The sequence below is a fragment of the Platalea leucorodia genome, assembly GCF_965183815.1.
Source record: "Platalea leucorodia genome assembly, chromosome: 9".
NCBI classification, from domain to species: domain Eukaryota; kingdom Metazoa; phylum Chordata; class Aves; order Pelecaniformes; family Threskiornithidae; genus Platalea; species Platalea leucorodia.
Window position 1 is genome coordinate 23,582,548 of NC_138831.1, and position 25,331 is coordinate 23,607,878.

At 42.6% G+C, this 25,331-nt stretch overlaps 3 protein-coding genes across 7 annotated transcripts in view; 1 reads left to right on the forward strand and 2 right to left on the reverse strand.

Moving 5' to 3' along the window:
- Positions 1–2,524: 2,524 nt before the first annotated feature.
- MKRN2OS (MKRN2 opposite strand) lies at positions 2,525–7,826 on the reverse strand. Of its 2 annotated transcripts, none has more exons than XM_082322145.1 (4): positions 7,614–7,826; positions 7,217–7,266; positions 6,129–6,291; positions 2,525–3,257 (listed from the first exon to the last, which is right to left on the reverse strand). In XM_082322145.1, the coding sequence occupies exons 1-4, from the start codon at positions 7,817–7,819 to the stop codon at positions 3,035–3,037; spliced, it is 642 nt and encodes a 213-aa protein (XP_082178271.1). In that variant the 5' UTR covers positions 7,820–7,826; the 3' UTR covers positions 2,525–3,034. The 2 variants fall into 2 exon arrangements, with proteins under 2 accessions (XP_082178271.1, XP_082178272.1); XM_082322146.1 differs by having other exon boundaries at positions 3,178–5,698.
- Positions 7,827–7,953: 127 nt separating this feature from the next.
- MKRN2 (makorin ring finger protein 2) lies at positions 7,954–22,147 on the forward strand. 2 transcript variants are annotated; one of them, XM_082322097.1, is made up of 9 exons: positions 7,954–8,060; positions 8,575–8,703; positions 10,339–10,517; positions 11,317–11,621; positions 13,139–13,353; positions 14,951–15,061; positions 17,246–17,390; positions 18,041–18,196; positions 21,977–22,147. In XM_082322097.1, exons 1-8 carry the CDS (start codon positions 8,035–8,037, stop codon positions 18,182–18,184), a joined length of 1,254 nt encoding a protein of 417 aa, XP_082178223.1. In that variant the 5' UTR covers positions 7,954–8,034; the 3' UTR covers positions 18,185–18,196; positions 21,977–22,147. The 2 variants fall into 2 exon arrangements, with proteins under 2 accessions (XP_082178223.1, XP_082178222.1); XM_082322096.1 differs by lacking the exon at positions 21,977–22,147 and adding an exon at positions 20,580–20,664.
- The window catches only part of RAF1 (Raf-1 proto-oncogene, serine/threonine kinase), a gene marked incomplete at its 3' end in the record, with an annotated part of 44,477 nt that continues 40,211 nt past the window's right edge, over positions 21,066–25,331 (reverse strand). For all 3 annotated transcript variants that reach the window (XM_082322094.1, XM_082322093.1, XM_082322095.1), the window contains 3 exons: positions 24,121–24,252; positions 22,192–22,326; positions 21,066–21,206 (listed from right to left, as the gene is read on the reverse strand). In XM_082322094.1, coding sequence (XP_082178220.1) covers positions 21,066–21,206; positions 22,192–22,326; positions 24,121–24,252 — 408 coding nt within the window. The remainder of the gene's footprint in view (positions 21,207–22,191; positions 22,327–24,120; positions 24,253–25,331) is intronic.

Here is a 25,331-nt window from a genome sequence, read left to right on the forward strand (position 1 = left end):
ACCAATTAAAATACTCCACTTAAATGAAGTATGGATTCTGATTCACTCAGAAATAGCATACCACAACTTCTAAGCCAAATCCTAGTTGAAGAATTCTGAGTTACGCTAGGAGTGGGTGGATATAAGGTCTTTAACAGCAGCCGAATTGTGGATTTCAAGCTGCTTGTCTCTATTGTGTTGTGGTTTTTGAATATACTTTTAAAGGAGCTGTAATTTAGAATTTGGCAAGAAGTGGAAGAACATGGAGGAGGGAAGCGTGTAAAGTGTGTATGCACCTAGAGTATTGGGGCGCAGGGTTAATGCAGTTTGTGTATACAAAAGTATAAACTAGATGTGGACAAAACCCCAATCATTTATGATTACTTCTCCATCTTTGAGAAAATAGGACTTACATCTAGACTAAAACCAGCTTACTTTGCAGAAATCAGTAGAAGGAAAAAAAGCTGAAATCATTTTCTTAAACTAGAGTGTAAGTAAATAAAATGAAATTGCACAAAATTATGGACTGCACAGTTTTGACCTCAGCATACACTTCTGTGTAACATACAATAGGTAAAAGTGTTGTTGGAGGATCTCTTTAAATTTTTTTAACTTAAATTTCTTTTGTTAAGTTCTAAAGGTTTAACTCCAAGATAATTCCTGAGGAGTCTGTTGCTTATTACAGATACTAACAGATACAGACACTGTAGAGGGAAACATTGCCACAGAAGCTGAGGAGAAGGCTGAGGCACTTAATGCCTTCTTTGCCTCAGTCTTTCATAATCAGACTGGTCATCCTCGGGGTTCTTGGGCCCCTGAGCTGGGAGTTGGAGATGGGAGCCAGAATGAAGCCCCAATAATCGAAGAGGTAACAGTGACCTGCTCCTCCACCTGGATGCCCACAAGTCTGGGGCCAGATGGGATCCACCTGAGGATATTGAGGGAGCTGGTGGAGGAGCTTGCCAAGCCACTTTCCATCATTTACCAGCAGCATTTACCAGCAGTCCTGGTTAACCAGGGAGGTCCCAGCTGACTGGAAATTAGCAAATGTGATGCCCATCTACAAGAAGGGTCGGAAGGAGGATGTGGGAAGCTACAGGGCTGTCAGCCTGACCTTGGTGCCGGGGAAGGTCATGGAGGAGATCATCCTGAGTGCCATCACGTGGCGCGTGCGGGACAACCAGGGGATCAGGCCCAGCCAGCATGGGTTCATGAAGGGAAGATCCTGCTTGACCAACCTGATCTCCTTCTATGACAAGGTGACCCGCTTGGTGGATGAGGGGAAGGCTGTGGATGTTGTCTGCCTGGACTTTAGTGAGGCCTTTGACACTGTCTCCTGCAGCATTCTCCTGGAGAAACTGGCTGCTGAGGGCTTGGACAGGTGCACTCTTTGCTGGGTAAAAATCGGGCTGGACGGCCGCACCCAAAGAGTGGTGGTGAACGGAGTTAAATCCAGTTGGCGGCCGGTCACGAGTGGTGTTGCCCAGGGCTCGGTATAGGGGCTGGTTCTGTTTAATATCTTTATCAACGATCTGGATGAGGGGATTGCGTGCACCCTCAGTAAGTTTGCAGATGACACCAAGTTGGGCGGGAGTGTTGATCTGCTGGAGGGTAGGAAGGCTCTACAGAGGGATGTGGGCAGGCTGGATCGATTGGCCAAGGCCAACCATATGGGATTCAACAAGGCTCAGTGCTGGGTCCTGCACGGGGTCACAACCACCCCATGCAATGCTACAGGCTTGGGGAGGAGTGGCTGAAAAGGACCTGGGGGTGCTGGGTGACAGCCACCTGAACATGAGCCAGCAGTGTGCTCAGGTGGCCAAGAGGGCCAATAGCATCCTGGCCTGTATCAGGACTAGTGTGGCCAGCAGGACCAGGGAGGTGACAGTGCCCCTGTAATTGGCACTGGTGAGGCCGCACCTCGAGTACTGTGTTCAGTTCTGGGCCCCTCACTACAAAGTGGTCATCGAGGTGCTGGAGCGCGTCCAAAGAAGGGCAGTGAAGTTGCTGAAAGGGTCTGGAGCACAAGTCTTATGAGGAGCAGCTGAGGGAGCTGGAGTTGTTCAGTCTGGAGGAGGCTGAGGGGAGACCTTATTGCTTTCTACAACTACCTGAAAGGAGGTTGCAGCGAGGTGGGGGTCGCTCTCTTCTCCCAAGGAATAAGTGATCGAACAAGAGGAAACAGCCTCAAGTTGTGCCGGGGAGATTTAGATTAGGAAAAATTTCTTCACAGAGTGAGTGTTTAGGCATTGGAACAGACTGCCCAGGGAAGTGGTGCAATCACAGTCTCTGGAAGTGTTCAAAAAAACATGTGGATGTGGTGCTTAGGGACATGGTTCAGAGGTGGACCTGGCAGTTAGGTTAACAGGTTGGACTTGATGATCTCAGAGGTCCTTTCCAACCTTAACGATTCTATGATTCTAAATTATTATCTTTTCATACTAAGCATCTGTCTTGGTTTGAGGAATAAATGTGCAAAATGTAAAGAACATTGGAAAAGAAATACATGTGGCAAAGAGGCTGGATTTATTTGTTGTTACCTTTATTAGTAGTTAAAGTAAAAGAAGATAACTTTGCATGTAGTGAATCTGCATTAAGTCATGGACTTTGGATTTCAGCAGCATGCAAGCACAAATTCCCTTTTTTTCGCTCATCAGTAAACAAATGTGACAGGAAAAAACCATTTTGGTTTGCTACAGCTTAAGTTACCACAGTTCATTTGTTAAAACTCTTAATTACACAGTAGTTATGCTTTCTGGTATTAAGTGTCTTGGCAGAACAGAGCATATAGTGAATGTAAATAGGAAAACATTTTTCCATATGCATAGTTCCTATAGAAATTTTCTGGAGTGTGTACACTGTATGTATGTTATTTCGTTCAAATGCACAGGTTCAGTTTCCTGATTCTTCCATGATGTGCAGGTTAATGTGTAAAATTAATTGTGTTTTTAAATATATTAAGTAGATTATGCATCTTAAACCCTGAGATGTGGAGTCTGAAGACTCCTTTTCCTATTTCATGTTGTACATGTTTTAATATAGCAACTTGTCATTTTCAGCACTGTTTCTCTTGATCAGGAAGAAGGGGTACGATGTAGAAATCGTTAGCTGTTAGCTCCTGATGCAGAGTAATGTATTTGGAAGCTTTCTTTGTTTGTGGGATCACAAATTTCTCTGTAAATTCACTTTTACTCATTTGCCGTTTTCCTTGTGTGGTCAGTACACTGTTAATGAATGCCAGGGCGTATGTGTAGCAGTTGTGGTCGTGTTCTTCATACCTAGGAAAAATATCTCGTTAGTAAGAGTTAGCACTAATCCATTAATTAGTGCACATGGAGGAACATTTCCCTGAGTGAAATAAGGAAGCACATGCCTCCAAGAACTATTGTCACTTTCCTTTAATGCTGGTGCTTAAATATATTCTATTCATCGCAAGTTGTACTTTCCAGCCAGGGATACTAGAAACTGTGAGCATAAAAAAAAAAAAAAAAAGAGGGCTGCAGACTTTACAATAATGAGTTATTTTTTTTATACTTAATTGGCTTTTACCTTGTTAACCTTTGCTCTTCGATGCATTGTTACTCTGTTACCTTGAAAACGTCTTCCTGCAGCAGTAATGTTAATTGTGTGCCACCACGTGCACTTCTTTCAGTGTGGCATTACCTTGGAAGCTTACTTAAAATCAAGTAAATTCTATCACTAACATGTTGATACAGTTGCTATACGGTGTGCCAGTCAAACTCCTGTTGGCAATAATTTGTGCCAATTATGCAAGGACAGAAATACTAACTGAATAGGAGGAGTAGCCATTTCAAATGTTCTTGCCCTTTTTTCTTCCCCCCGCTACCCTAACCTAGGAGCATATGGCACTTACCTGGTCTTTTCACGGTCAGAATGTTTCTCAGATTCTCCCAAATGTTTCATTTTGGCCGCTAACAACTTCAGTAATTTATTCCATTCCCTCATCACATAGTGCTGCTTTTTCCACTGGCCCTGTGTAACTGCATTTGATAGAGACCTGCTCAGGCTCCTGTTTGCCATCTGCCTAATCCTCAAGCTGCTTCCATAATTGCCTCATCCTGTGTCATTTTTCCCTTGTTCTTCCTAGCCCTGTGACTCATTCCTTGCCTTGTACTGTCAGTCGCTCCGTGGTCTGTCTTGCCACAGGGAATCTTCTGTGAGACTTTCTTGTCAGCCCTGGGAATCTGCAAGGTGTTTTTGCAAGATCTGAGGACTATGGGTATTAAAAGCAACCCTGTGACCCTGAGCCCAGTTCAGGAGAGCTCGCTGTTTTCTTCAAAGCTCTTCTGGTTTTCAAGGGTCTCTGAAGCGACCTACAAGCTGCCACATGAAGCGATTTGCTACAGTGTACTTGCTTTACCAAAATAATTGTTAAGGAAAAATAATTATGAGTAATTTCAAGAGTGGCCATCATCACTGTGTAGTACAAAACATCTAGAAATTACACTGAAAAAAATGTTGGATTCACCAGCTCAGGGCTGAGCCTGCAGAGTGCTGCAGCACGTCTGGATAACTTCCGCGTACACAAGTGCTTTACTGAGTCAGTTCCACGATTAAGCAGAGCATGTTACTTTTCATTTTTGTATTTATAATGCAAAAGATTCTGTAATACACTGCTTATTACCATCTGTGTCTTCCAGTTAGCTTTTCATTTTTGGGAAGCATGTCTTTACATACTGACAAGCAAACCCAGTGTCTCTCGGTAATTTAAGATATTGTTGGTCATGGCCGAGGCTGCTGGTTTTTGCTGCTGTCATATACCATCCTTCCAGTAAATGAAAGGCAATCAAGAAAATTAGAATCTGGCTTGGCCTGAACCCAAAGGAGTTACAGGATTAGTGTAGTGCAGTTTGTGTCCATTGAAAAACTAAACAGAGGAGTTAACTGAACTTTTTTTAAGATGTTAAATTTTCAGCAGTTTAGTGGTCACTGGTTTGTTTGTGGAAAAAGTAGGTCACTTTGTCAGGAGGTGGCAGGCGGAGGAAAACCAAAGGAAAGCTTGTAGAAGAGATGCATCCATCCATCCACCTTGTACCAATGCTTTTTTGACAAGTTAATTTTAGTAATAATGTTAAGGCACTGGGAACTCTAAAAATATCAGAGACACAAATCCCAATGGCTTTATAAGTTCCATAAACATTTAAAAATTCTATTCTAGGTCAAATTCTTTCATCTCCTGGTACTACGGAGATAGTACATTATCTCTGAGATTTATAGTCAAGCACACACAGAATTGCTAAATGCTGCTTTTGATTTGTTGTGGGGTTTTTTTCTTTTATATAAGATGACGTCTATGTTCATTAAACACTTCACAGAACTATGCTCAGGCTGTTTGTTAAATGTACTGTTACTGATGAATTGTTCAAGGACTTGTGTTTTCTGGGAAAGCAGGCTGCTGTGTCATCAGCAGGCTTGGTGATGTGGCAGTGCAAGTTTTAGCTGGGTTGTGTAACTTGTAACACTGTCATCAAGCATGAACTTCAAGGAAAGCTACAAAGAACTGAATGTTCTCGTTGGAACATACTGGTTTCATTCAAAATATGTGGAAACCTTTCTGTATTTAACTGTCCAAAGCAATCCTACGAACCAGCTGGAAGAGCTGGGAATGAGCCCGACTATGTTTCCCATTTCTGATCGTGACAACAAAGAAGTCATCTGTATGTACAATTGGGGCAAGAATCCCATCCGTGTGGTCAGCCTGTAAATGCGAATACACCTAAAACTGTTGAAACCTAGAAGAAATAATTACAGAATTGCGCTTGGACTTTTCTACTTCTGTACTCAGCAGCATACCCTAAAAGGTAATGTTCCATTGAACTGTTTTTCCATGCAAAATTCTTTTGTTGGTGAAGAAAAATTTCCTAAAATTATTTCTTACTTTAGAGCTGTTACATTCCAGCAGATGAGTTTGTTACTTACAACTTAAAAGTACTCTTTTTCTGTTTAGCAAGGCCGCTAAGTTTCAAGACAGCCTGACAGCGTTGTTCAGACTGGTTTGTTAGAAATGTGTGTTCTAAAGGAGCAAGGCTCTGAATGAACCACAAGCCTCACAGGATCCAAAACGGAATAGCCCCATTTATCATCCCAGACTAAAAACTCCCATTGCACCCAGCTTTTAAACTACATACCTGTGAGGAAGCCAGGCCTCTCCCACAGAAAATTCCTCTAGGAGCTCATCCCACTGCTGAAGAAGCCCAAACATGTCTGGCTGTACAAGTGGGATACTAATGCACTGTTCCCATCCAGTTTCAGCTCTGTGAATGCCCTCTTCATTGTAATTATACACCACGCCTAAAAATAAAGAGCAACAGATTGTCAGGTGGCACTGGAGAATCGGATCCATATCTTTTTTTTTTTTTTTTTTTTTAAGTGATGAAAGCTACTATTAGTTTTCCATACTGCCATTCTTTCTTACACTAGCTATACCCTAGCTTCCCTCGGTGGCTGCAGAGTAGAAAACGCAGTGTTTGCTTCTATCAAAAACCTGTTCTGATTTTTACAATGTAATTTCAGATGTCTTGATAATGAAAGCAACTTAAGGATGAGGCTTCTTTTTTAAACCCACGAATTAGACCGCTTTAATATTAAATAAACATCTCAAGTGAGATTTTGCAGGGTGGGCCTACTCTAGGAGAAACTGATACAATTTTTAATGTGGCTTTTTTTAATGTGGGGATTTCTGTTTGTTTGTTTTTAGGGGTATTTTTAGAATTAGCAAAAACTGTGTTTAAGTAAAAATTTCCTGAAACTTCTTTTTAGAGGTAGGCTGCCTGGCTTTTTATTTCCCTGCCTCAGGAATAGCAGTCATCTGTCAATTCCATCCTGTGTGGCTCCTCAGCATGAGAGGAGAGGTGTACGGCTTTGATTTGAAACTCTGTGTGCTCACTGCTGCAAGGCGAGATAAATTCTTGGACTCAAGATTTTTTTGATCTTTACATGACACTCTTTTGTAGTGAACAGCTAAGCTCTGGGTTCGGATACCTGCAGCACGCTGAGGAAGTAAGCACTCTTCAACAGCAAAGCATCAGGTATTTGGATGCTGCAGCCTGCGTTTTTAACAGGTATTGCCGCAGCGGCAGAGGTGGCTCCGAAATAGCTATCGCGCAGTTCAGGTTATCCTGGGCAAAGGGGGCAGCCCTAAACTGGGCGTGCAGTCTAAATACAAGGCATGGGAGACGGCCAGTAGTTTGCAAGGCAACCACAAAGTACTTTTTACCATTACTGTTGGTTATTCCAACATGAAGATCAGCTTTCCCATCGTATCCTCTGAAAGAGAAACAGCAGAGTTGGCGACGGATGCCAGCGCGGCTTGTCCTTGCGCGGTCTGGTTCTCGGGACCGGCGGCGCTTCTCACGCCGCTCGCACCCGAGATGCGGATCGGGAGGCAAAACTCCGCCGACAACCTGGAAGAGGCACCTTCATTTCCAGAAAGGGGCTTGATCGGGACTTGCACAGAGTCAGTCCGGTACCGCTGCCCCGCGCCTGTGGGTGCCGCCGGGCCCGCAGGCGCCGAGCCGGCAACGCGGAGACTTGCGAAAACCCGGTGAGGGCCGCCTTCTCCCCGCGCCGCCGCCTGCCCCCGCCCGCCCTCCGCGGGCCTACCCGCGCCCTACCCGAGGAAGGTGCCGGCGGTGGGCCGGAGGAGGAAGGCGCGGGGCTGGCGGTGGCCCTGGCGGAAGGGGCTGGGGAGGCGGACGGGGGCGGCGGGCAGCCCGGCGCCGCGCAGGGGGCGGCCGCAGGCGGGGCAGCGCGGCGGCGGCCGGCGGCAGAAGATGTCGGCCCCGCAGTGCCGCACCCGCAGGATGGCGGCCTCCGCCATGGCGGCGCTCCGCTCCGCCACCCGCCTGTCTATGGCCGGGGGTGAGCGGCGCTCTAGCCGGCCGCGCCCCGCCTCTGTGGCGCGGTGCATCGGTGAATAGTGTCCGGGCGGGGGGGGCGGTGCTGCGGCCCCGCCTGGCTCCGCCCTTCCTCCCGGCGGCTGAGCGGAACCCCGGCGCGGGGGGCGGCGGGACGGCGGGCCGGGACGGCGCGAGGATGAGCACGAAGCAGGTGACCTGCAGGTGAGCGCCGCCGCCTCGGCCCGGCCCGGCCGGGGGCTGCCCTCTCCTGCCCTCCCCTCCCTCGGCCCGGCCGCGCCGCCCTGGCCCCGCGGAGCCGCCTGGGCCTGCTCCTGGCCAGGGCAAGGTCGCGGAGGCCTCCCGCCGCCCCGGCCCGGCGCGTTGCCGGGCTGGCGCGGCCCCGGGCCGCGGCACATCCCGCGGGAGCGCGTCTTCCTCCGCCCGGGGAAGCCCGGGCTCGGCCGGCTGCGCCTCTGAGGAGGCGACGGCAGAGGCTGTCCGGTGCCTGCTGCTGCTGCTGCCGCTGCCCGGGGGCGGGACAGGATCCCCAGCCGGGGCTGTGGGTGCGCAGAGCGGTTACCCTCCCCGGTGTGCGATAGGGGATCTTTATTCTGAGAAAGAAGCGAGGCCGGGTTTGGACGGAAATGCTTTTCAAAGTTTCCTCTGGGAAGTAAAACCATTTGTACGCTCATCTTTACAAAATAGACTTCTCTGACCAGACCTACTTCTCCCCCAGGTACTATCTGCAAGGAGTGTGTCGGGAGGGAAGTAAGTGTCTGTTCTCGCATGATTTATCTACAAGCAAATCCTCTACCATCTGCAAGTATTACCAGAAGGGACAGTGTGCCTATGGAGCTCGGTGCAGGTAAAGACCTGACTCTTTTTGGAATAGCGAGTTCAGAAGAACTGGGCGTAATAATCACGTGCAGTCAGCTTTAAACCCCAGGGAATCATAGATCAAGAAAAGATAACATGACAAAGGGAATTAAATAATATCTTAAATATGAGCTTTTTCTCCCAGTACCAAAACCAGCTTATGGATCCAATGTTATAGTTTTAATCTGTCTTGGCTTCAGCAATTATTTTACTCTGTAGAAATTAAACTGTAGGTTTCACATATGTTTTTCATCCAGTTCTTGCTGTAGTAAGACCTATTAAATGCAAAAAACAGAGCCTGCACCTTCACATGAAATAGCATTTGGTGGCATGGTTTGCTGTCTGTATGACTGAGGTGGCTGGAAGCGGGCAGTGTTTCGCTCAGTCCTGATGTAGCTCATTGCCTCCTTCATGCAGATTCTAATACACAATTTCGAGGACTTTCAGTTTTGTCTTAGAGCAAAGTGGTTTTCTCACGCTCCCCTAGGTTTGGTGGGAAAGCTGAACAGTACCACACCTTTTCCTGAAATCTTCTGGTTAAAAGTCCTTGAGAAATGCTCTAGTAAATACTATGCGTTAATTAACGTTGTTACATTCCATCAGGGACGTGCCACAGGGCAGCCCCTGGCTCCTTCGTGGAAAAATTCTGGTCACAGATGAGAAGCCTGTGTTTGTACCTTCACCTGACAAGAACAGGTGATCTCGCAGCACTGCTGATTGCAACGGCTTAGTTGTATTTCCTTTCCTTTGCTTAGGTCAGGGTACCAAACTTGGATCAGGAGATTGATGAACATTAGTGGTTTCTGCAGCTTCCATTAGCTGCTCGCATTGAATTAGTAACGTATAATGTTGCTGACGGCTGTGTTATTCACGGGGACCACGTCATACTCTGACTGGACCGTAACGATGGCTGCGAAGTGTGTTGTGGTTTTACTGCAGCTGTTTTGCTGGAGTTTGGGGCACTCTGCACATAAGCAATGCATGCGTATGGCAAGTACAGGACCAGAAACAGATGTGGAGGATATTTTTGTTCCCATCAAAAATATTCTAGTGTTCGGGTATGTCCATGGCTTTAGCGGACCAGCCTCTTTACTGCACTGGTTGCTTCTGCTCTGCTGCTGGAGTATATTTCCACAGCTTCACTGGATGTTTCCAGTCCTTTCATGTCCCACATGCAAATACTGCATCTTCTCCTGTGGTGTGGGAGCATAAAGTCGAAGTGTTGCTGCTTGCAGGGGGAAACGGAGAGCACGAAATGTCACTCCTTCCTGCACAGCATTTTGATGTTGCTTCTCTGAGAAATGCCAGCAGACCTGTTTGTGTGAGGGGATGACGAAGATCTAATTTAATATGCACATGAATAATGTTCTTTCAGCTATGCTGGGTGTCTCTGGAGAAGAAAATATAGGCGTGCTTTCAGAGGCATCCATTTTTTGAGACTGAGAAACCTTTTAGTCTGGCTTTGAGAGAGACTGAGCAGTTCAGTCAACTTGTCAGAACGATCCTTTAAAAAAAAAAAAAGTAGCTATTCATTTTTATTTTGTTTAAATATTTGTCAGGGCAGCTGTCCCACCACTGTGCCAACTTTTGCCTTTGTAACACTTCTGTCTTTTTCCTTTTGCAGGTATGATCACACCAGGCTTCCTGCATCAGGGGGTGCAGCGGCCCCCACGCCGCCTCCCCTCTCATCGGCAGCGCTGCACAACCCGCGCCATCCTCCCGAGCACAGCGCACCGATAATCAGGAGCAAACTGCATGAGACTGGCAAACGGGAGAAGAAAACGCTAGTGCTCAGGGACAGAAGTGAGTGGGAGTGGTGCTGTGCTCGTCCTCCTTGGTGCTTGATAGGAGTTAGGTAGTTTTTCTCCTTTTATTACTTGACTTTTGTGGACAGCTGGAGAGGTGCAGTCGGACTTCCTACCCGATGAGGCCTCTTTCCTGGAGACGCTTGTGCCTGTCAGTACCTTTTACTGACCATGTCTAGCTGACTGGCTTTTAGCCTGGTGTTTCCTGAAGGACAGGTTTTGTTTTGGGGGATTTTTTGGAGTGTGGTTTTTTTTGGTTTGGTTTGGTTTTTTTGCTTAAAATATCTCTGCCCCTCTGATCTTTTTGTGCATTTTGTTCTCAATGTGAGGGCGTTTGAAATGGTGAGAAACCTGGCTGCTTTGTGCCAGGGTACCTGGCATGTGCTCTCTGGAGGATTGCGCCAGCCCTTAGGAATGTGAGCACAGAGACATCCGTCCACGCCTGACAGGCAGGGCAGAGGACTGAGTGCCCTGCCGCCTGCACGCTGTTCCCACCTGCTCTCACTGTCGCACTGAAGGGGCCAGTTACCCTAATGTGAAATGAGAGGGTTTTTTAGCCTATTTGTAAACAGAAAGCAGCTGAAGAAATCTTGAAATCGAACTTTTCAGTAGGTAGTTTGAGAAAATTCATGTGATTTGTGAGCAAAAGGGGCTTAGAGATGAGATTTCATTGAGAAGAAAACTTTTTTTTTTTTTTTTTTAAAAAAAACAAGTAATCATTGGGAAGTATATGGAGCTTCTTGTGTAGGTCTTGTGCAGTGTCTTGTTATGTTCATGTTATGTTTCTGTTTCCTAAGATCTGTGTGGATTGAATGAAGAAAAGCAGAAGCCCAATGCTACAAGCGATGTGGTGTGTTGCAGTGACCAAAATGATCATCTGGAAATGAAGCCCCATTCGTATTTGGAAGCTATTTGCAGCGGACTGGAAGATCCGGTAGCTGGAAGCTCCTGTGCTGACGGAGAGCAGCTGTGTCCTTACGCTGCAGCGGGAGCGTGCCACTTTGGAGATCGCTGCCTTTACCTCCATGGAGATGTGTGTGAGATATGTGGATTGCAAGTTCTTCACCCTTTCGACCAAGAACAGAGGAAGGCTCATGAGATGGTAATATTAATATGAAATCGGTGTGAGATTCGCTTTGCTCAGTGCAAGATTTGGTTTGTAGAAGAGCCTGTTGTTCCAAAGAGCTTTTGTTTTATTGTTTATCTAGCTATAAGTGATTGTAAGAGTGTTCTGTTCAAGCATCTAGGACTTAATTGGTAATGGTGATACAGATAGCCTTTTACAGCAACTTGTTTTTTTCCCATTTCATCCTTATGGGAAACTTGCCTGCAGCCTTCTCCCAGAACACCCTAGAACTCTGCCAGGAAAATGTCTGTTGTAGCTTACGCGACGTCTCAATGGCACATTACATATAGTGGTGGAGAGGCACTGGGGGCTGCTGCTGCGTTCCGAGGTGTCACCCTGCTGCTCTGCTGAGTCACCTCTTCAGGTGTCTCTCCTTGGTTGCGGCTGACTTCAGAGCAGGGTCAAGTAGGGACAGACTGAACGGAGTACAGAGATTTTGGAACCGAACTTGAAGTAGGACAGCAGGAGGGACTGGATGGGGAATTGGTTGGGTAAAGATGGGCTTAAGGGGCTGCTCTTTTCTCTGCCTGGCTACCAGATTTAGGTCAGGGCTGGTCAGGAACAGGAGTTCTCAAGGCTGAGGAGGAGAAAGACCAGCAGCATCAGTGGTTACTGAATCATAAGCGTCTCCAGAACCTGGAGTAGAATCCAAGGGGTTAAAAACCTCAGGTTTTGTGCAGTTGGCATATACTTGCAAAACCTGCTGGTGTAGGAGTTCTCACTTCTGGAGCTCGTGGATATCTGGCAGGGTATCCCGTTACCCCTGCTGTCAGGTGCTCGGCTCCGGCAGCAGAGGTGTGTGTTGGATGAGAAGGTGCAGTAGTCAGAATGCTGCTATTAATGTGGAATTATTTTGTGTCCTTTTTTTAATTATTATTATAATTTAAAGAAGTCTTCTAAATTTTTCTTACTTGTCAAGTCCTGAGAACTTTGAAAAGCAAGAGGTAAAACTGTGCAGGTATAACCACCAGCTCACCTTGTAGTGCTGTGAAAGCGTAAATTGGTTATTGATGGTCACTACTGGGACGCTGTGCTGAGAAATGCTGTAGGAAAGCCTGTAATGAGAGACTAATTCCTTAGCTAGGGTACAGCTTAATATCTGGTGAATGAGTGTGGCCTTAATGCGAAGCAGAGCAACATCTTGAGTGTGGCACCCGTTCTGGATCCTGAATTAGATGGTTTTAGGGGTATTTGAAGCATTTCCTTGTGCAATACCCGTTCCATGACAGAGAGATAGAAAGATGTAAATGCAGAGCGTTCGGGCAGTTTTACTTCTGATACTCCTGAAGCTGCGGAGAACATTGACGGGCTGAAATATGTGGTTGAATTTAATGTTCTTAAAATTAAATTATGGCGATGAAGGGTAGGAATGATGCTCTTAATCAGCATACCTTATTTTTCCTGTAATAGATCCCTTTCATGGACACTTTTGTTTTACAAGCAACAGGCTGATACATGGACTGCAATAAACAATGATGTCTCTCCTGTGACAGATGTGCATGGCGACATTTGAGCATGACATGGAGAAGGCCTTTGCCTTTCAGGCAAGCCAGGACAAAGTGTGCAGTATCTGCATGGAAGTGGTGTACGAGAAACCATCAGCCTCCGAGAGGAGGTTTGGGATCCTTTCCAACTGCAATCACACGTACTGCTTGTCTTGCATCCGGCAGTGGAGATGTGTGAAGCAATTCGAGAATCCAATCATAAAGTAAGCTGCTGTTAACCAGAGTCTCTTCTCTGTGGGCTGTGTCGGTGAGATGGGCTCTCCAGTGTGCTTTGACTTGATATAGAGCTGGTGATAAGGGATTCCATAGCTGTGAATATTAACATAGCCGTTAATAAGACCTGAGCTCAGAAAGGCCTAGTCCAAGTGCTGGCAAATTCCAGGACGTTGGCGCGTGGCTATGAGAAGAACTACCTTCAAGACGAGTAGGACGCATTGGGTATCCTTTGGTAAGAGTTTCCTTACATGCTGCGGTCCTGTATGGGAAGAGCTGGGCCCCTTGTACCTTAGCCCTTTCCCGTGGCGTTGACGGTGGGGCTGGGTGCACACGTGTGGACTCTGGAACAGCTGAGACCTTGTTACCCTGTGCCCTTCACAGCACCCTGTGCGCAAAAACAGTAACTCCTTTTTTTCCTATGTATGTGCTCAATTACTAGATTTTTCTCTAAATGATAGTTTACTCAAGCTAAATGTCCTATTAATCACACATTTATCTTTATCTGAGTAAATGCCTTCATCTTCTAGCTATATATTGCATTCCAAACATGCTCCTCCTTAGACGAAAAAATTTAAAATATCCAATTAGGGCAATTTCCCTTTTTAAGCATCTCTTTGAAAACTCTCTCGAGTTACAAGCATGCTGAGGAAAAGGTGGGAAATATTTTCAGTCTTTTGCCAAAATAGACTTTTCTCTACAATTTTCATTATAAATTTCATTGAAGTGAACGTTAGCTCATTACAACATAACCTGTATTGGAGTCGAGCTTCTGGTGGACAGGCACTGAGATATTCTGCTTACAGTAGGGACTGTGAGTTGTTGGGGTTTTTTTTTTGTTTTGTTTTGTGTTTTTTTTTTTTTTTTTTTTTTAAAAACAGCACCCTGGAAACTGGTTTGAGTATGGATTAAATACTAGTACTAATTCCTCAAACATGTTCTTTACATTTCTCCATAATGGTGAACATACCGGTCATTGCAAAGTTAATCTAAAGGAGGGACTTGGCTTAGTTCTAAAAGTTCTTGGCTTACTTATGGGGAGGGGGTAATAAAGCCTTTCCTAAGCTTGTTGAGGAACCTGAAGTTGCATATTTGATTCTTGATGTCCTCATGTAGAAATCCATCTCATAAAACCACTAAGTGGACAACTCATGACTGCTGGCAGAAGTCAGATCGTGTTTCAAAAGGCTTAGAGATGGAGCTTTTTCTTTTTTTCAGCTGGTTTGGTTTTCTGCTGCATGGGAGCTGCGGGACTCGCGCAATAGTTATGGCTTATTCCTGCATGTTGGGATTAGCAGATACAGTTTATTTCCGTGTATTGAGGAAATACCTGTTACTTTTGTTCAAGTCTAGAAACAAACGCAAGGTAGCGCAAGCCCTGACTGCACTGGATTGGATTATTTCAATTGACACTAATAACAAAGGTGCACGTGTGCTGTACTAATGTGTTGAGGAGGTGTTTGCTGCTTGAGTGTGACAAACCGTCTCCCTTTCACTTGGGAGACTGCTCTTTCTGGGTAATTTATTGAGGGGTATTACACTCTCGGCAAGTAACAGAGCATTGCTGTTTTGTCTCGATCCGTTAAGGTCCTGCCCGGAGTGCCGCGTGATATCCGAGTTTGTCATTCCCAGTGCGTATTGGGTAGAAGACCAGGAGAAGAAAAACGAGCTGATTGAAGCATTTAAGCAGGGAGTGGGGTAAGTTCAGTAACCACAAACACTGTTTACATTGTCCTTAAGACAGATACACTAAGACTTAGTCAATCAAAGTGCCTGTATTTTTAAAATTTATGTAATTACAAACCATTCTACAGAGAACTCTTAATCTCTGTTAACACTTTTATATAATTTTGCGACTGCTACGAAAGGGTCTGTCACGTAATTAGAGATCAGAAATTATTCAAACTCACTGTGCTCTGAAATGTTGAAGCTATTTCAGTTCACTTGCCAAAATCGGCTTCATCCATTTTCTGTTGATCCCTTAGACATAACTGCCTGGGAGGTTGTCAGTTACTGAGGGAAACAAATAGGGAAGGAAAACGTAACGGTCTCTTGAGGTATGGGATAAAAATTCACAGGGCTTTTGTAATGTCTACTGGAAATGGAAGATGACTGCATTCCTTTTATTCTCCAATAACAATTTGCCAGGTGCTTGGAGCACTGGGAGAGCTCTGCTGAGGACAGGTAGTTCTACAGCAGCTTTGCAAAGCTGTGCTTGCCTGGAATGTGTAAGGGTTATATGTAGTTTGCAGGACAGCGAGGTCCCATTCGATATCTCATTGCTCGCTCTTTTTAAGGGTAAATGAGCAGATCTGTGCTCGAGCCAAGCGAGCGATGATTGTATTGCGAAGGTTGTGCCGCTGTATTCTGTGGTGTGCACCAACCTTTAAGCGTGCCCTTTGGAGCGCAGAGAAAAAAAATAGGCCTAACTTAAATCTGTGTGTAGTTGTTGCTACTAGCTTTTCAGTGGCTTGGGAAGCATGAAGTCTCTGAAGTCCTGTCGTAACACAGCAGAAGAATTGTTGAAAGCAGTACTGCTCCATTAAATGAACCCAGCATTTTGTCTTGTTTTATCTTATAGTCAGGAAAAATATTTGAATAAAATTCATCAGTTTAAATGAAGGTTCTTCAGATACAGTTAGTTTTCACTACCCTATTGCTGTCGTGGTTTTTCATTTTAGTTCATAAGGACTTTGAATTGAGGGTAGTGAGTTGTGCTCAAAAGCCTCCGCTTAGCGCAGTTTTTAAATGGCCGCGTTCTCAGTAGGGTGAGCTTTTGTGTTCCTGGAATAGGGGTGTCGGGCAGCGTTGGAAGTTGGGGCTTGGCTCTTGTCAACCTGTGGTATAGAAGAGAATACAGTAAGGGTTTTTGCTTAAGTGCTCAGCTAAGACTAATACATGGCGTTGTAGATAGATAGAATTTCTGTACCAAAGAGGTTGTTACGGATAGATCTCTTGGCAGGCCATGTAACCTGAGGATTTAGTATTGCATGGAATGAAAAAATGCTAATAAAGGAGCGTCTAAGCTAAGAGCAGGGGTCGTGCCAGCACAAATCCATTCCAATTTATATGCCAGCACAGGAGGGAGAAAGTCAGACCTAGAAACCTGGAAGTCACAGACCACTTGGGTTCCAAACCAAGACAAATTCATTCCGCTTTTAATGCACTGCCTGGCTGGGGGGGGTTTGGTGGTTTGGTTTTTTTTGTTATTGTTGTGCTTTCTTCATTTAGTTGCTATTTGATAGACTGCCTTAGGAACCAGTTTCATCACTATTTGCATATGAAGTTTTACAAGTTCAAGTGCATTTTCTCTGTAGTTTCCTCTTCAGATGTTTTTCATTGTAGAACAATCCATCAACCCCCTCCCTGCCTATGGTTGTATGCACTTTGTAAGGAACACCTTTATAAAAATTTGCTACAGGTAGAACAGCTTAGTTAAAAAACAAAGCTGATGGAAACTTAAATTAATGCAATATTGTCATAGACCTTCCAAAGGAGATGATGAGAGGAACAGGTTCATAAAAATATAGCAGTAGAAAATATGGGAGAGGCATGTGCTGGGGAAATAGCAACGGATTTGTTGAAAATGCATACGTAGGATTGATGACATTCTTTGAACATCCCTCACTTCCCATGTCTTAAGATAGTTTCATTTTTTTTTGACTTGTGATGCTATTCTTTTATGTATTTCTTCATTTGCTTTTAATAATCTTTCCCATCTATTTTGACCGCTGTCAGTTAAGGAATGGGAGCTCAAAACTCCTGGCGTGTTAACAGGAGTACTTTACATGACAGACTAAGGACAACAGGCACAGAGAGTGAGCTGTATCTATTTCCTACCAGCTGATGGCAATAACTCTCTCTCTCTTCTAATTAAATCAGGAAAAAACCCTGCAAGTACTTTGAACAAGGGAAAGGAACTTGCCCGTTTGGAGGGAAGTGTCTTTACCTTCATGCTTATCCAGATGGGACACGAGCTGAACCTGAAAAACCACGGAAACAGCTCAGCTCGGAGGGGACTGTGCGGGTAAGGGAATGCTCCAGTCAAGTCTAATTAAAAATGTGTTTTGAATGTAAAGTGTACTACTTAAATATGCTTCATACCATGCAGGGCCTTGGAGAAGTGAAGAAAGCATCCCTCAATTTTCCTTGAGGCAGGGGTTTGTTATTAGGGAAAGGAGAAGGCACCTTTCATTTAATAGCAAAAATTCATTATAATTTATTTTTTTCAACCAATGCTTCTCATGGCAAACCTTTATTCAAAGGAATTCTGCTGTTACAGCTCTTACCTGCAGTATTAAAAACTCATCTCACTTGCTGGCATAAAGCTGGCAATGAGACCAGCTACAGTGGTTAAAGGCTTCTCAAAAACTCTTTGTGGCTTGGCCACCACCCTGAACATCGAGGCAGGCCTCCTGCTTCGATGTAGATACAGCTGGTTAACGCTGGCTAGTCTGCCCTCACTCTATTTGTACTGTAACACTAGAGAGCAGTTGTCACTTTGAATTTAACAGCAACCATTGCCAAGAGTTAGTGTAAATCCTAGCACAAACGCAGCTTTTGAATCTCAACTTCTGACTTTTTTTTTAATGAAGAAATACGACTGATAATGGAAAATATTTTGATGGAACTGTGACAAGTACTGCTTCAGCTCAATCACCTTTTTTTCTGTTCCAGTTCTTCAATTCTGTTCGTCTGTGGGACTTTATTGAAGACAGAGAAAATAGGACTGTGACCAGCACAGATGATGACGTAACAGAACTTGGAGAACTTTTCATGCACCTTTCTGGGGCTGAGGAGGATTCTGCCACTTCCCAATAAAGAGAACTACAGGTGCCGTCTTCTAGAGCAATCGAGCTATTTATTTAGCAATGCTTTTGCTTTCTACAGCACAGTTAGAGTGAAAGTGCCCTGTGGTTTACTTGTGCAGTCCTGGTAAAGTTTTCAGATAGTTTTTGTATGGCAACAAAAATACTAAAATATATTTAAAAAGTTAAATTGAGTGCATGGAAAAATATCCCTTAATCCCAAGAGGGTTTTCTCCCTCTTTGGCCTAACATATGCTGTCTTGTGAGCTGAGTGGTAGTGTACATACAGCTCCTCTCTGATCATTGAAAGCTTAAGCTGTTAAAAACTTGCTAAATCTATTTTTGGTGCTTTTTTTCTTTCCCCTCACTAAATCAACTAAATGTAGATCTACAAAAACCCACTGGGAATAATGATCAGTGTAGCTTTTTCTTCCTTAAAAAGGAGATTTAAGAACTAACACACTATACCTCAAAGCAGTAACCTAGAGTTCAGATCAAGTTTACTGTATTCTTACAGTGAGTGTTTCAGTAGCGGGGCCTGGAGACTGCCTGGCTCTCAAAGACTGTGCAAGTCAAGTTCCTACCCTTATTTTAAAATAATTCAAGTTATATATAGTGGCAGGAAGTGTCTCTTAGAGCACACGTTGTAAAGCAAATACAACTGTACTGATTAATGTATTCAGGCAGAGCAATACCAGAGTCACAACATATACAGATAAATTAAACACAGAGCACAAAGTGGATTTTGGAAACTGTATAATGAGAGTAAGTACGTAGTTACTTTCAATAGTCATTGCAACAGTAACAGTTAAATTTTTCTTCAATTTAACTAGTTCAAATGTATTTAACTGGAAGGGAAACCTTGATTCAGGTTAAACGAAGTAGCCAATATTAAATGAAGTAACGAATTTTCTGATCTCCTTATGTCTGTGATCTTACAGTTGGCAACTCTAAAATATAAATAATTTCAGTTACAAAAGAAACAACTGATTTTAACTGCTGCTTTTCTTAACTGTACGGCTGATACTTGGGGCTTTTCCATCCCCATGTACTTCTGGCACTTTTCTGAGGCAATAAGACAGTCGTAGAACAGCCCCACTCCCATACACGTCCCATCCCCAGTTGCGCTGGCAGATAGCGTGACCAAAGGCAGAGGCAGAAGTTCAACCATTGCCCACGTAAATGACATTTAAGGCGGCTGCACTGCAGCCTTCTGCCCAGGCTGGCTCCAGCGTCCCGGACAGCCCTGCCCCAGTGCTGACAGCCGGCTCCTTCACCTGCAGCAGTGCTTGAGGCAGTCTCTTGAGACAACAGTGGTTACAGACACCTTGTCTCTTCCCTCGCTAAATCTCAGCAATGTACTTACCTGTATGCACGGAGAAACACACAAAATCCCAAGCTTCCATTCCAGGAATGGAAACTTGGCTTCCGTTCTTTCCCTAATGAACATATTTAAACAGAGTGCTATTTTAAAAATAAATACTGAGATTAAACCATCTATTTTTTTGTTATCACCTGTGGAGTTCAGCCAAGACAACAAAGCACTTGCTTCTATCTAAGCAGAAACAGGTTCACAGAAGATAAAATGCAGAGGAAAAACGGTGCAGTTAAATAGCTTGATAGTACATCAGTGTAGGTATCTTAATGAGTAGATGCTGCTGAAAGATTATTACAGTAGAATAAAAAGCATCTTGTAAAGAATGTGATTGGAAACCTATAGGTCGTCATATCAAGTGTGTTTTTACTTGAACTGCTATTACCTATCCTAGTAACTTTTAAAAAATTATTCAGAATGTCATTTTCTGAGTTTTTCAAATCTAGATGTACATGTCAGAACTACGGATGTCAGAACATTAAATGATGACATTGAACCTTAAACCTAAAATTTAATTTATTTTATTAAAATAAGATAATCAGAGGAACCTTGGCTTACAATAAATGCATTTTCTCAGGAGCAATAAAAACAAAATTAAAACCCAAATCAGCAAGAAAAACTGTATATGCTCAGTTTCCTCTTGATAGTGCATCTCTTCGACGACAGCTTCAGATGGGAATGAAGACTATGCTCATTTTGCAGAAGTATACAGATAATGTTAATTAGCCTTTCTCAGCCACAAAAGCCTGTCTTTCCGCACTTACCACCTCATTGGGCTGCAAGAAACAAGTCAATAGTACCAAAGTAAGCTGCTTAAGTTACTGAAGATGACCATAGCAAGACTGGCTAGCTTCCTTCTCTGAGCAGTACAGTTCAGAATATATTCCATTCTTTTGCAAGAGTTTTTCTTCTATGTGCAAAACTATTGCAAAACTATTTTGTGTTGAATTAGCATTTTAACTTATTTCATTGGCTTGATGAAAGCTCTTAGGCAGGAGCTGATTTCCAGACAGTTTTTTTCCTCTTCCCTCAGTCTTGTTTGCAGATACCCATTTCAGGCAAAACTCCCCCAACTTGAAGTGGCGTATGGCATGGGGCAATCAAGGAGCACCATAATGCATCGTCTTTCCTCAAACGCTGAGGCAAGCCATCCTTGCTGTAAAAAATACCAATTTATCAACAGATTCAAATCAATCCAGAAACACTGCCAAAGAAACATCCATCGCTTCTGTGTATGGGAAAAATAAGGCTCAAGTGCATCTATTAAAAAAATAGTAATAGATCTCTTGATTTACAGTCTGTTAACTATCCCAGTAAAAGAAACTGTAGAAAAAGGCAATGTGGAGCTGTGTCCCTGCAGGATAAGAACTGCAGAAATCCTTAGCAGCTTGTTCTTAAAACTGGGACGCAGATAATCCTGCTGGCACTGATCCTGTACACTGAGGCATTAAAAGCACAACTTCTGTTACTTCTGTTCCTTTCCCATCACTGGAAAGAACCAGGGAAGGGGAGCACGATCCTAAAACACAGGTAGTCTTGTGGATGTTAATGTGCATGAATTTATGTCCTCTGTGTGGGCGGCACGATGCAGAGATGGTTCAGAAGCACTCCGGTTGATTTTGGGTAAAGAATGTTGCAACAATTCAATGGACGACAGTATCTGAGGGAAACACACAGAAAATGAAAAGGCGGCCTGTTAGAGCTGCTTGTCTTTTTAAGTCTTAAACCTTCATTTATTATGGCTTTAAGCATATCCTTAGGAGCAACTCTATACTATGTGGAGACACTGAAAACAACACTCTAGGAACATCCCATACAGTTTCATTGCTATGAGGAGTCTGAGTTTCAGAGGATGGGAAGATACTTTTCATTAGTTCACAGACATTATGATCGATGAACAAGCATCTATGCAATTATTCTACAGAGTAACAGGGAAAGAATTGCATCTTCTGCTTAACAGTCTGTTTAGAAAATAACATTTAGAAAGAACATTTTAAACAACAAAAGTTAAGCTTAATTGTAACAGGAAGAAGTTATTTTTCCAAAATCTGCTGACATTTAATTCCAGCTATTTAATCAGTATAGGAAAGTACCTTCATCGTCCTCATAGTGACAGGAAAAGGTAAAGTATCCTTTGTAAAAATACCAAAAATTGCTACATGAATTTGAATCCCCCAGTGGATTTTGTTTGCTTGCTCATAGTTGTGGGGAAGGAAAGGAGGAATGGTCTCTCATTTCCCTCAAACCTACACTAAAATAAAATGTAAATAACACAAAGGTAGATTTGATTTTTATTGGGTTAAGTTGGTTTTTTTGGGCGGTTTTTTTGCTTATCTCTAAAATGGGTCAGCTGTTGAAAAGCAAATTGCTGTAGTGTTAGTCTAACACTGCTTCAGTCTCCATGCATAATATTTTTAATGACCTTTACAGGAACTATGTACGATCAGTATTACGAACTGCCTAAGGGAGCTGGGTTATGAAAGATGCACATATGAATAAAGACAAAAATAGGAAGCAGGCTGCACTTTATTCCTACGTCTACCTTCAGTTTCTCAACCAAAGCTTGTGTCCCTGTAGAGTGTTTTGTGTGCTAATGGCTATTTATAAAATACTCTGAAACTGTTACATGCAGAAAACACACTTACTTGTGGAAACAGAGGTCGTTCTTCCCTAACTTTCTTCAAACAGTCTGCTACAAGCCTCTTCATTGCTTTGGGGCAGTTCTTGTACAATTTACTGAGGTCTGGAGAAGCATACCCTCGGCCAACCATGAAAATAATCTGAAAAAGAAGCAGCAAGTAGCGGAAAACCAAAGTTATAAAAGTTATTTCACTAGTTGATAGCTTTAGTGTCCCAAAATGAATAAACATGAGTACCAAAGGCGCACACACACCACCAGACAGTGGTAGATTTGTCCAAATTAGTTAACTGAAACAATGGTCCTGCTTTTGTATAATGTAAGCCATGATTAAATCAGAGTGACACTGTGGTTTGTAATGCTCAACAAGTGAAGGCACTATTGCATTCAGAACGGAACAGGAGATACTACACGACATGGACGTGACATGACAATTTCCTTCAATTGAAGGCTACAGTGACAAGTGATCCTCAATCTGAGCAGTTACAAGCAGCCAGCCAACTTGGCACAACAGCTTAATCCATCAGTAGAACTGTATTTTCAGGTATCTCTGTAAAACATGTTGCAAAAGGAGATGTACAGCTAGCAAGTTGAAAGAGATCATCGTAACTAATGCTAACTAATGCAGCAAAAAAGGAAAAGGGGTTTGGTTTGGTTTGAGACAAACAATAAAAGACATAATTAGTATTGGAAAATACATTTTCTGGTTTAGTCCAAGTTAATACGGTCATTCTTTAGAATTTTCATCAGACTTCCAGTAACCTTAATAGTTGACTATTTAGTGTTGATAAGACTATTATCTGGTAAAATGATGCTAAGCTTGGTTGGCTGAGGGGAGTTTGTTTGAGTGTTTTACTCGGGGGAAGGAGGGGTAAACAGAACCAACTGTGCTGTCGTTTCTTTTTCAACTAATGTTGTCTCATGGGAAAAAAAAAAAAAAAAAAAAAGGTCAATATAGTGCTGCTAAAATAAAGTCTCAGTGTTGTTCTCCAGGAAATATTCTATCCCTCCCTGGAGAACTTACTTGAGGGGCAAGCGTTGCATGTTTTGTGACAGTAATGATTATTAAAACTTGCATATGCTTTCAATATTATGAATTAAAACACATTCCAATATCCCAATTTGTAGACAACCTTAAAAATAAGAAAAAACTTCCTTAACAGCACTGGCCTCTTCTACTTGGAGTACAGACTATATAACATAATAGGAGCTAAAATCTAATAGTTTATCCCCATACACACACACTGCTCATTATTAGATCTTAATTTAAAAAACCAAAAAAAAAAACCCAAAAAACCCCCAAAAACCCAAAAAACACAAACCACAACTAAGGATCAGCAAAACAGAGATCAAAGAGCTCTGAGAGACTTAAGTTCACGCCCTACAGAATGAGTTAGCTTTACACTTGCTAAGCCAGAAAAAGCATTCATGTAAAGAGAACAGTTGAGGTTTCTGTCCTTAACGTGCTTCTTTGTAATTATTGCTTAACTGACCTGGTAAGATTACAACTTAGTAAAGACTAAATAAACTAACATTCAATACTAAAAGGTTTGACAATAGCCACTATTTTTTTTCACTTAGTAAAAAGCATAGAATCCAATCTTGCTGATATAAGAACAGCACATTTAACATCAAAAGGGAAATTTTACATAACCGCAAATATATAAATCAAGATTTTACTGATGTAGCAAAAGCTTTAACCCATGAATAAATTAACAGGGCACTTAAAATGTTTATTAAACAAAGAATTTTTTTTTCCTTTGAGTAACTGTCACTGTCAATATTTAAGTAAACATTCAATTACACAGATTTACTGCTGAAACAAATCATGTTGTAAACAACATTTCAATTCTTGTTTTTATCTTGCGTTTCTCAAGGACAACAAAATGTACTATGCCCAGAAATAAAATGCAGTATTCTAAAGAATGTTTCGTACCTGATCTCGGTTGTTTATGTGGGAGTATGGCAACTCTCCTGTCATTAGTTCATATAATACTATTCCATAGGAGTAGACATCTGACTGAAAACTAAATGGGTTACTATCCTGCATCCGTATCACTTCTGGTGCCTGTAGAAGAAGGAAAAAAGAAACAAATTATGAGCAATATTAATAGAACTTAGAAATGGAAAGGACAAGAAAAGAGGAAAATGTTTGGAAAGCAGAGAGAGTGAGTTCAACCAAAAATGAGTGAACAAAGGATACCTCAAAACCTTTGATTACTTTTACCTAAGACTCTGGAAAAGTTCAGGCAGTGCTACTCTACATCTTATTAAAAAACAAAATTCAATACAATTGCAAGTAAACAAAAAAGCAACACTTCAATTCAACAATCATTAAAAATATTATTATTATTCCAATCTGCAATATATATTGACTTGTGTTACATCTTGCATGCAACTGAGCCTGAGTCTCTCACTATCAGTTCTTGAAGAGCTAACAGATGTTAAAGGGAAGAAATATAAAATTCTAATACAGACTTAGTCTCTTGTAAAATTGATACCAAAACATTTGCATGAAACGTGAAAGCCAAATACAAAATAGCATATATTGAAGATCAGGGAAGAAATGCAGGAGCATTCCTGAATCTTTGCAAAACAAAGCAAAATGATGAAGCTAAAGAACAGAAACAACGCTGAACGATTTAATAAAACAAGATATAAACCACCAAAATATCTTTCCTGTTGACTAAGATTTTTTTTTACCACTAAAGAAGTCCCTCAGAATTACTGAGCAAAGTACTAGTTAAAGTACAACAGTACAACAACAAAGACTCAGGAAGAGATTATATCAACTTTCAAGGAAACAGAATCAACATCCCCTTCTAGGTAATGACAACTCAGCAAAGATCGTCTATAAACGATTAAGATGAAAAAAACTGCAAAGAGCAAAAATGCAGGGTTTTTTTCTAAGATTTGCTTCATGTATATAGCCATGCATAGGTAAGTTAGTTTTAAAACATTTTATGGAAATCTGTGAAAAGCTTTGGCTTTTTGTATTTATTATTTTTTTTTAAGAAAAAACTGTTTCTGGTTTTGTAACTTCGTTTCAGGTGATTTGTGTATTTCATATGTCACAAACAAATGTTGGCCAAGCATCCTGATATTCTTAATGAACTCTTCTTGACTTTTCTCAAGTAACTTAAGTAA

Coding starts and splice junctions, on each gene's coding strand:
- MKRN2 (XM_082322097.1), top strand. CDS start 8,035: ATGAGCACGAAGCAGGTGACCTGCAG. Junction 8,061..8,574: donor ACGAAGCAGGTGACCTGCAG/GTGAGCGCCGCC, acceptor CTTCTCCCCCAG/GTACTATCTGCAAGGAGTGT. Junction 17,391..18,040: donor GCTCGGAGGGGACTGTGCGG/GTAAGGGAATGC, acceptor TTTCTGTTCCAG/TTCTTCAATTCTGTTCGTCT.
- MKRN2OS (XM_082322145.1), bottom strand. CDS start 7,819: ATGGCGGAGGCCGCCATCCTGCGGGTGCGGCACTGCGGGGCCGACATC. Junction 7,267..7,613: donor ACCGCCGGCACCTTCCTCGG/GTAGGGCGCGGG, acceptor TTTCTCTTTCAG/AGGATACGATGGGAAAGCTG. Junction 3,258..6,128: donor GAGGCCTGGCTTCCTCACAG/GTATGTAGTTTA, acceptor TATTTTTCCTAG/GTATGAAGAACACGACCACA.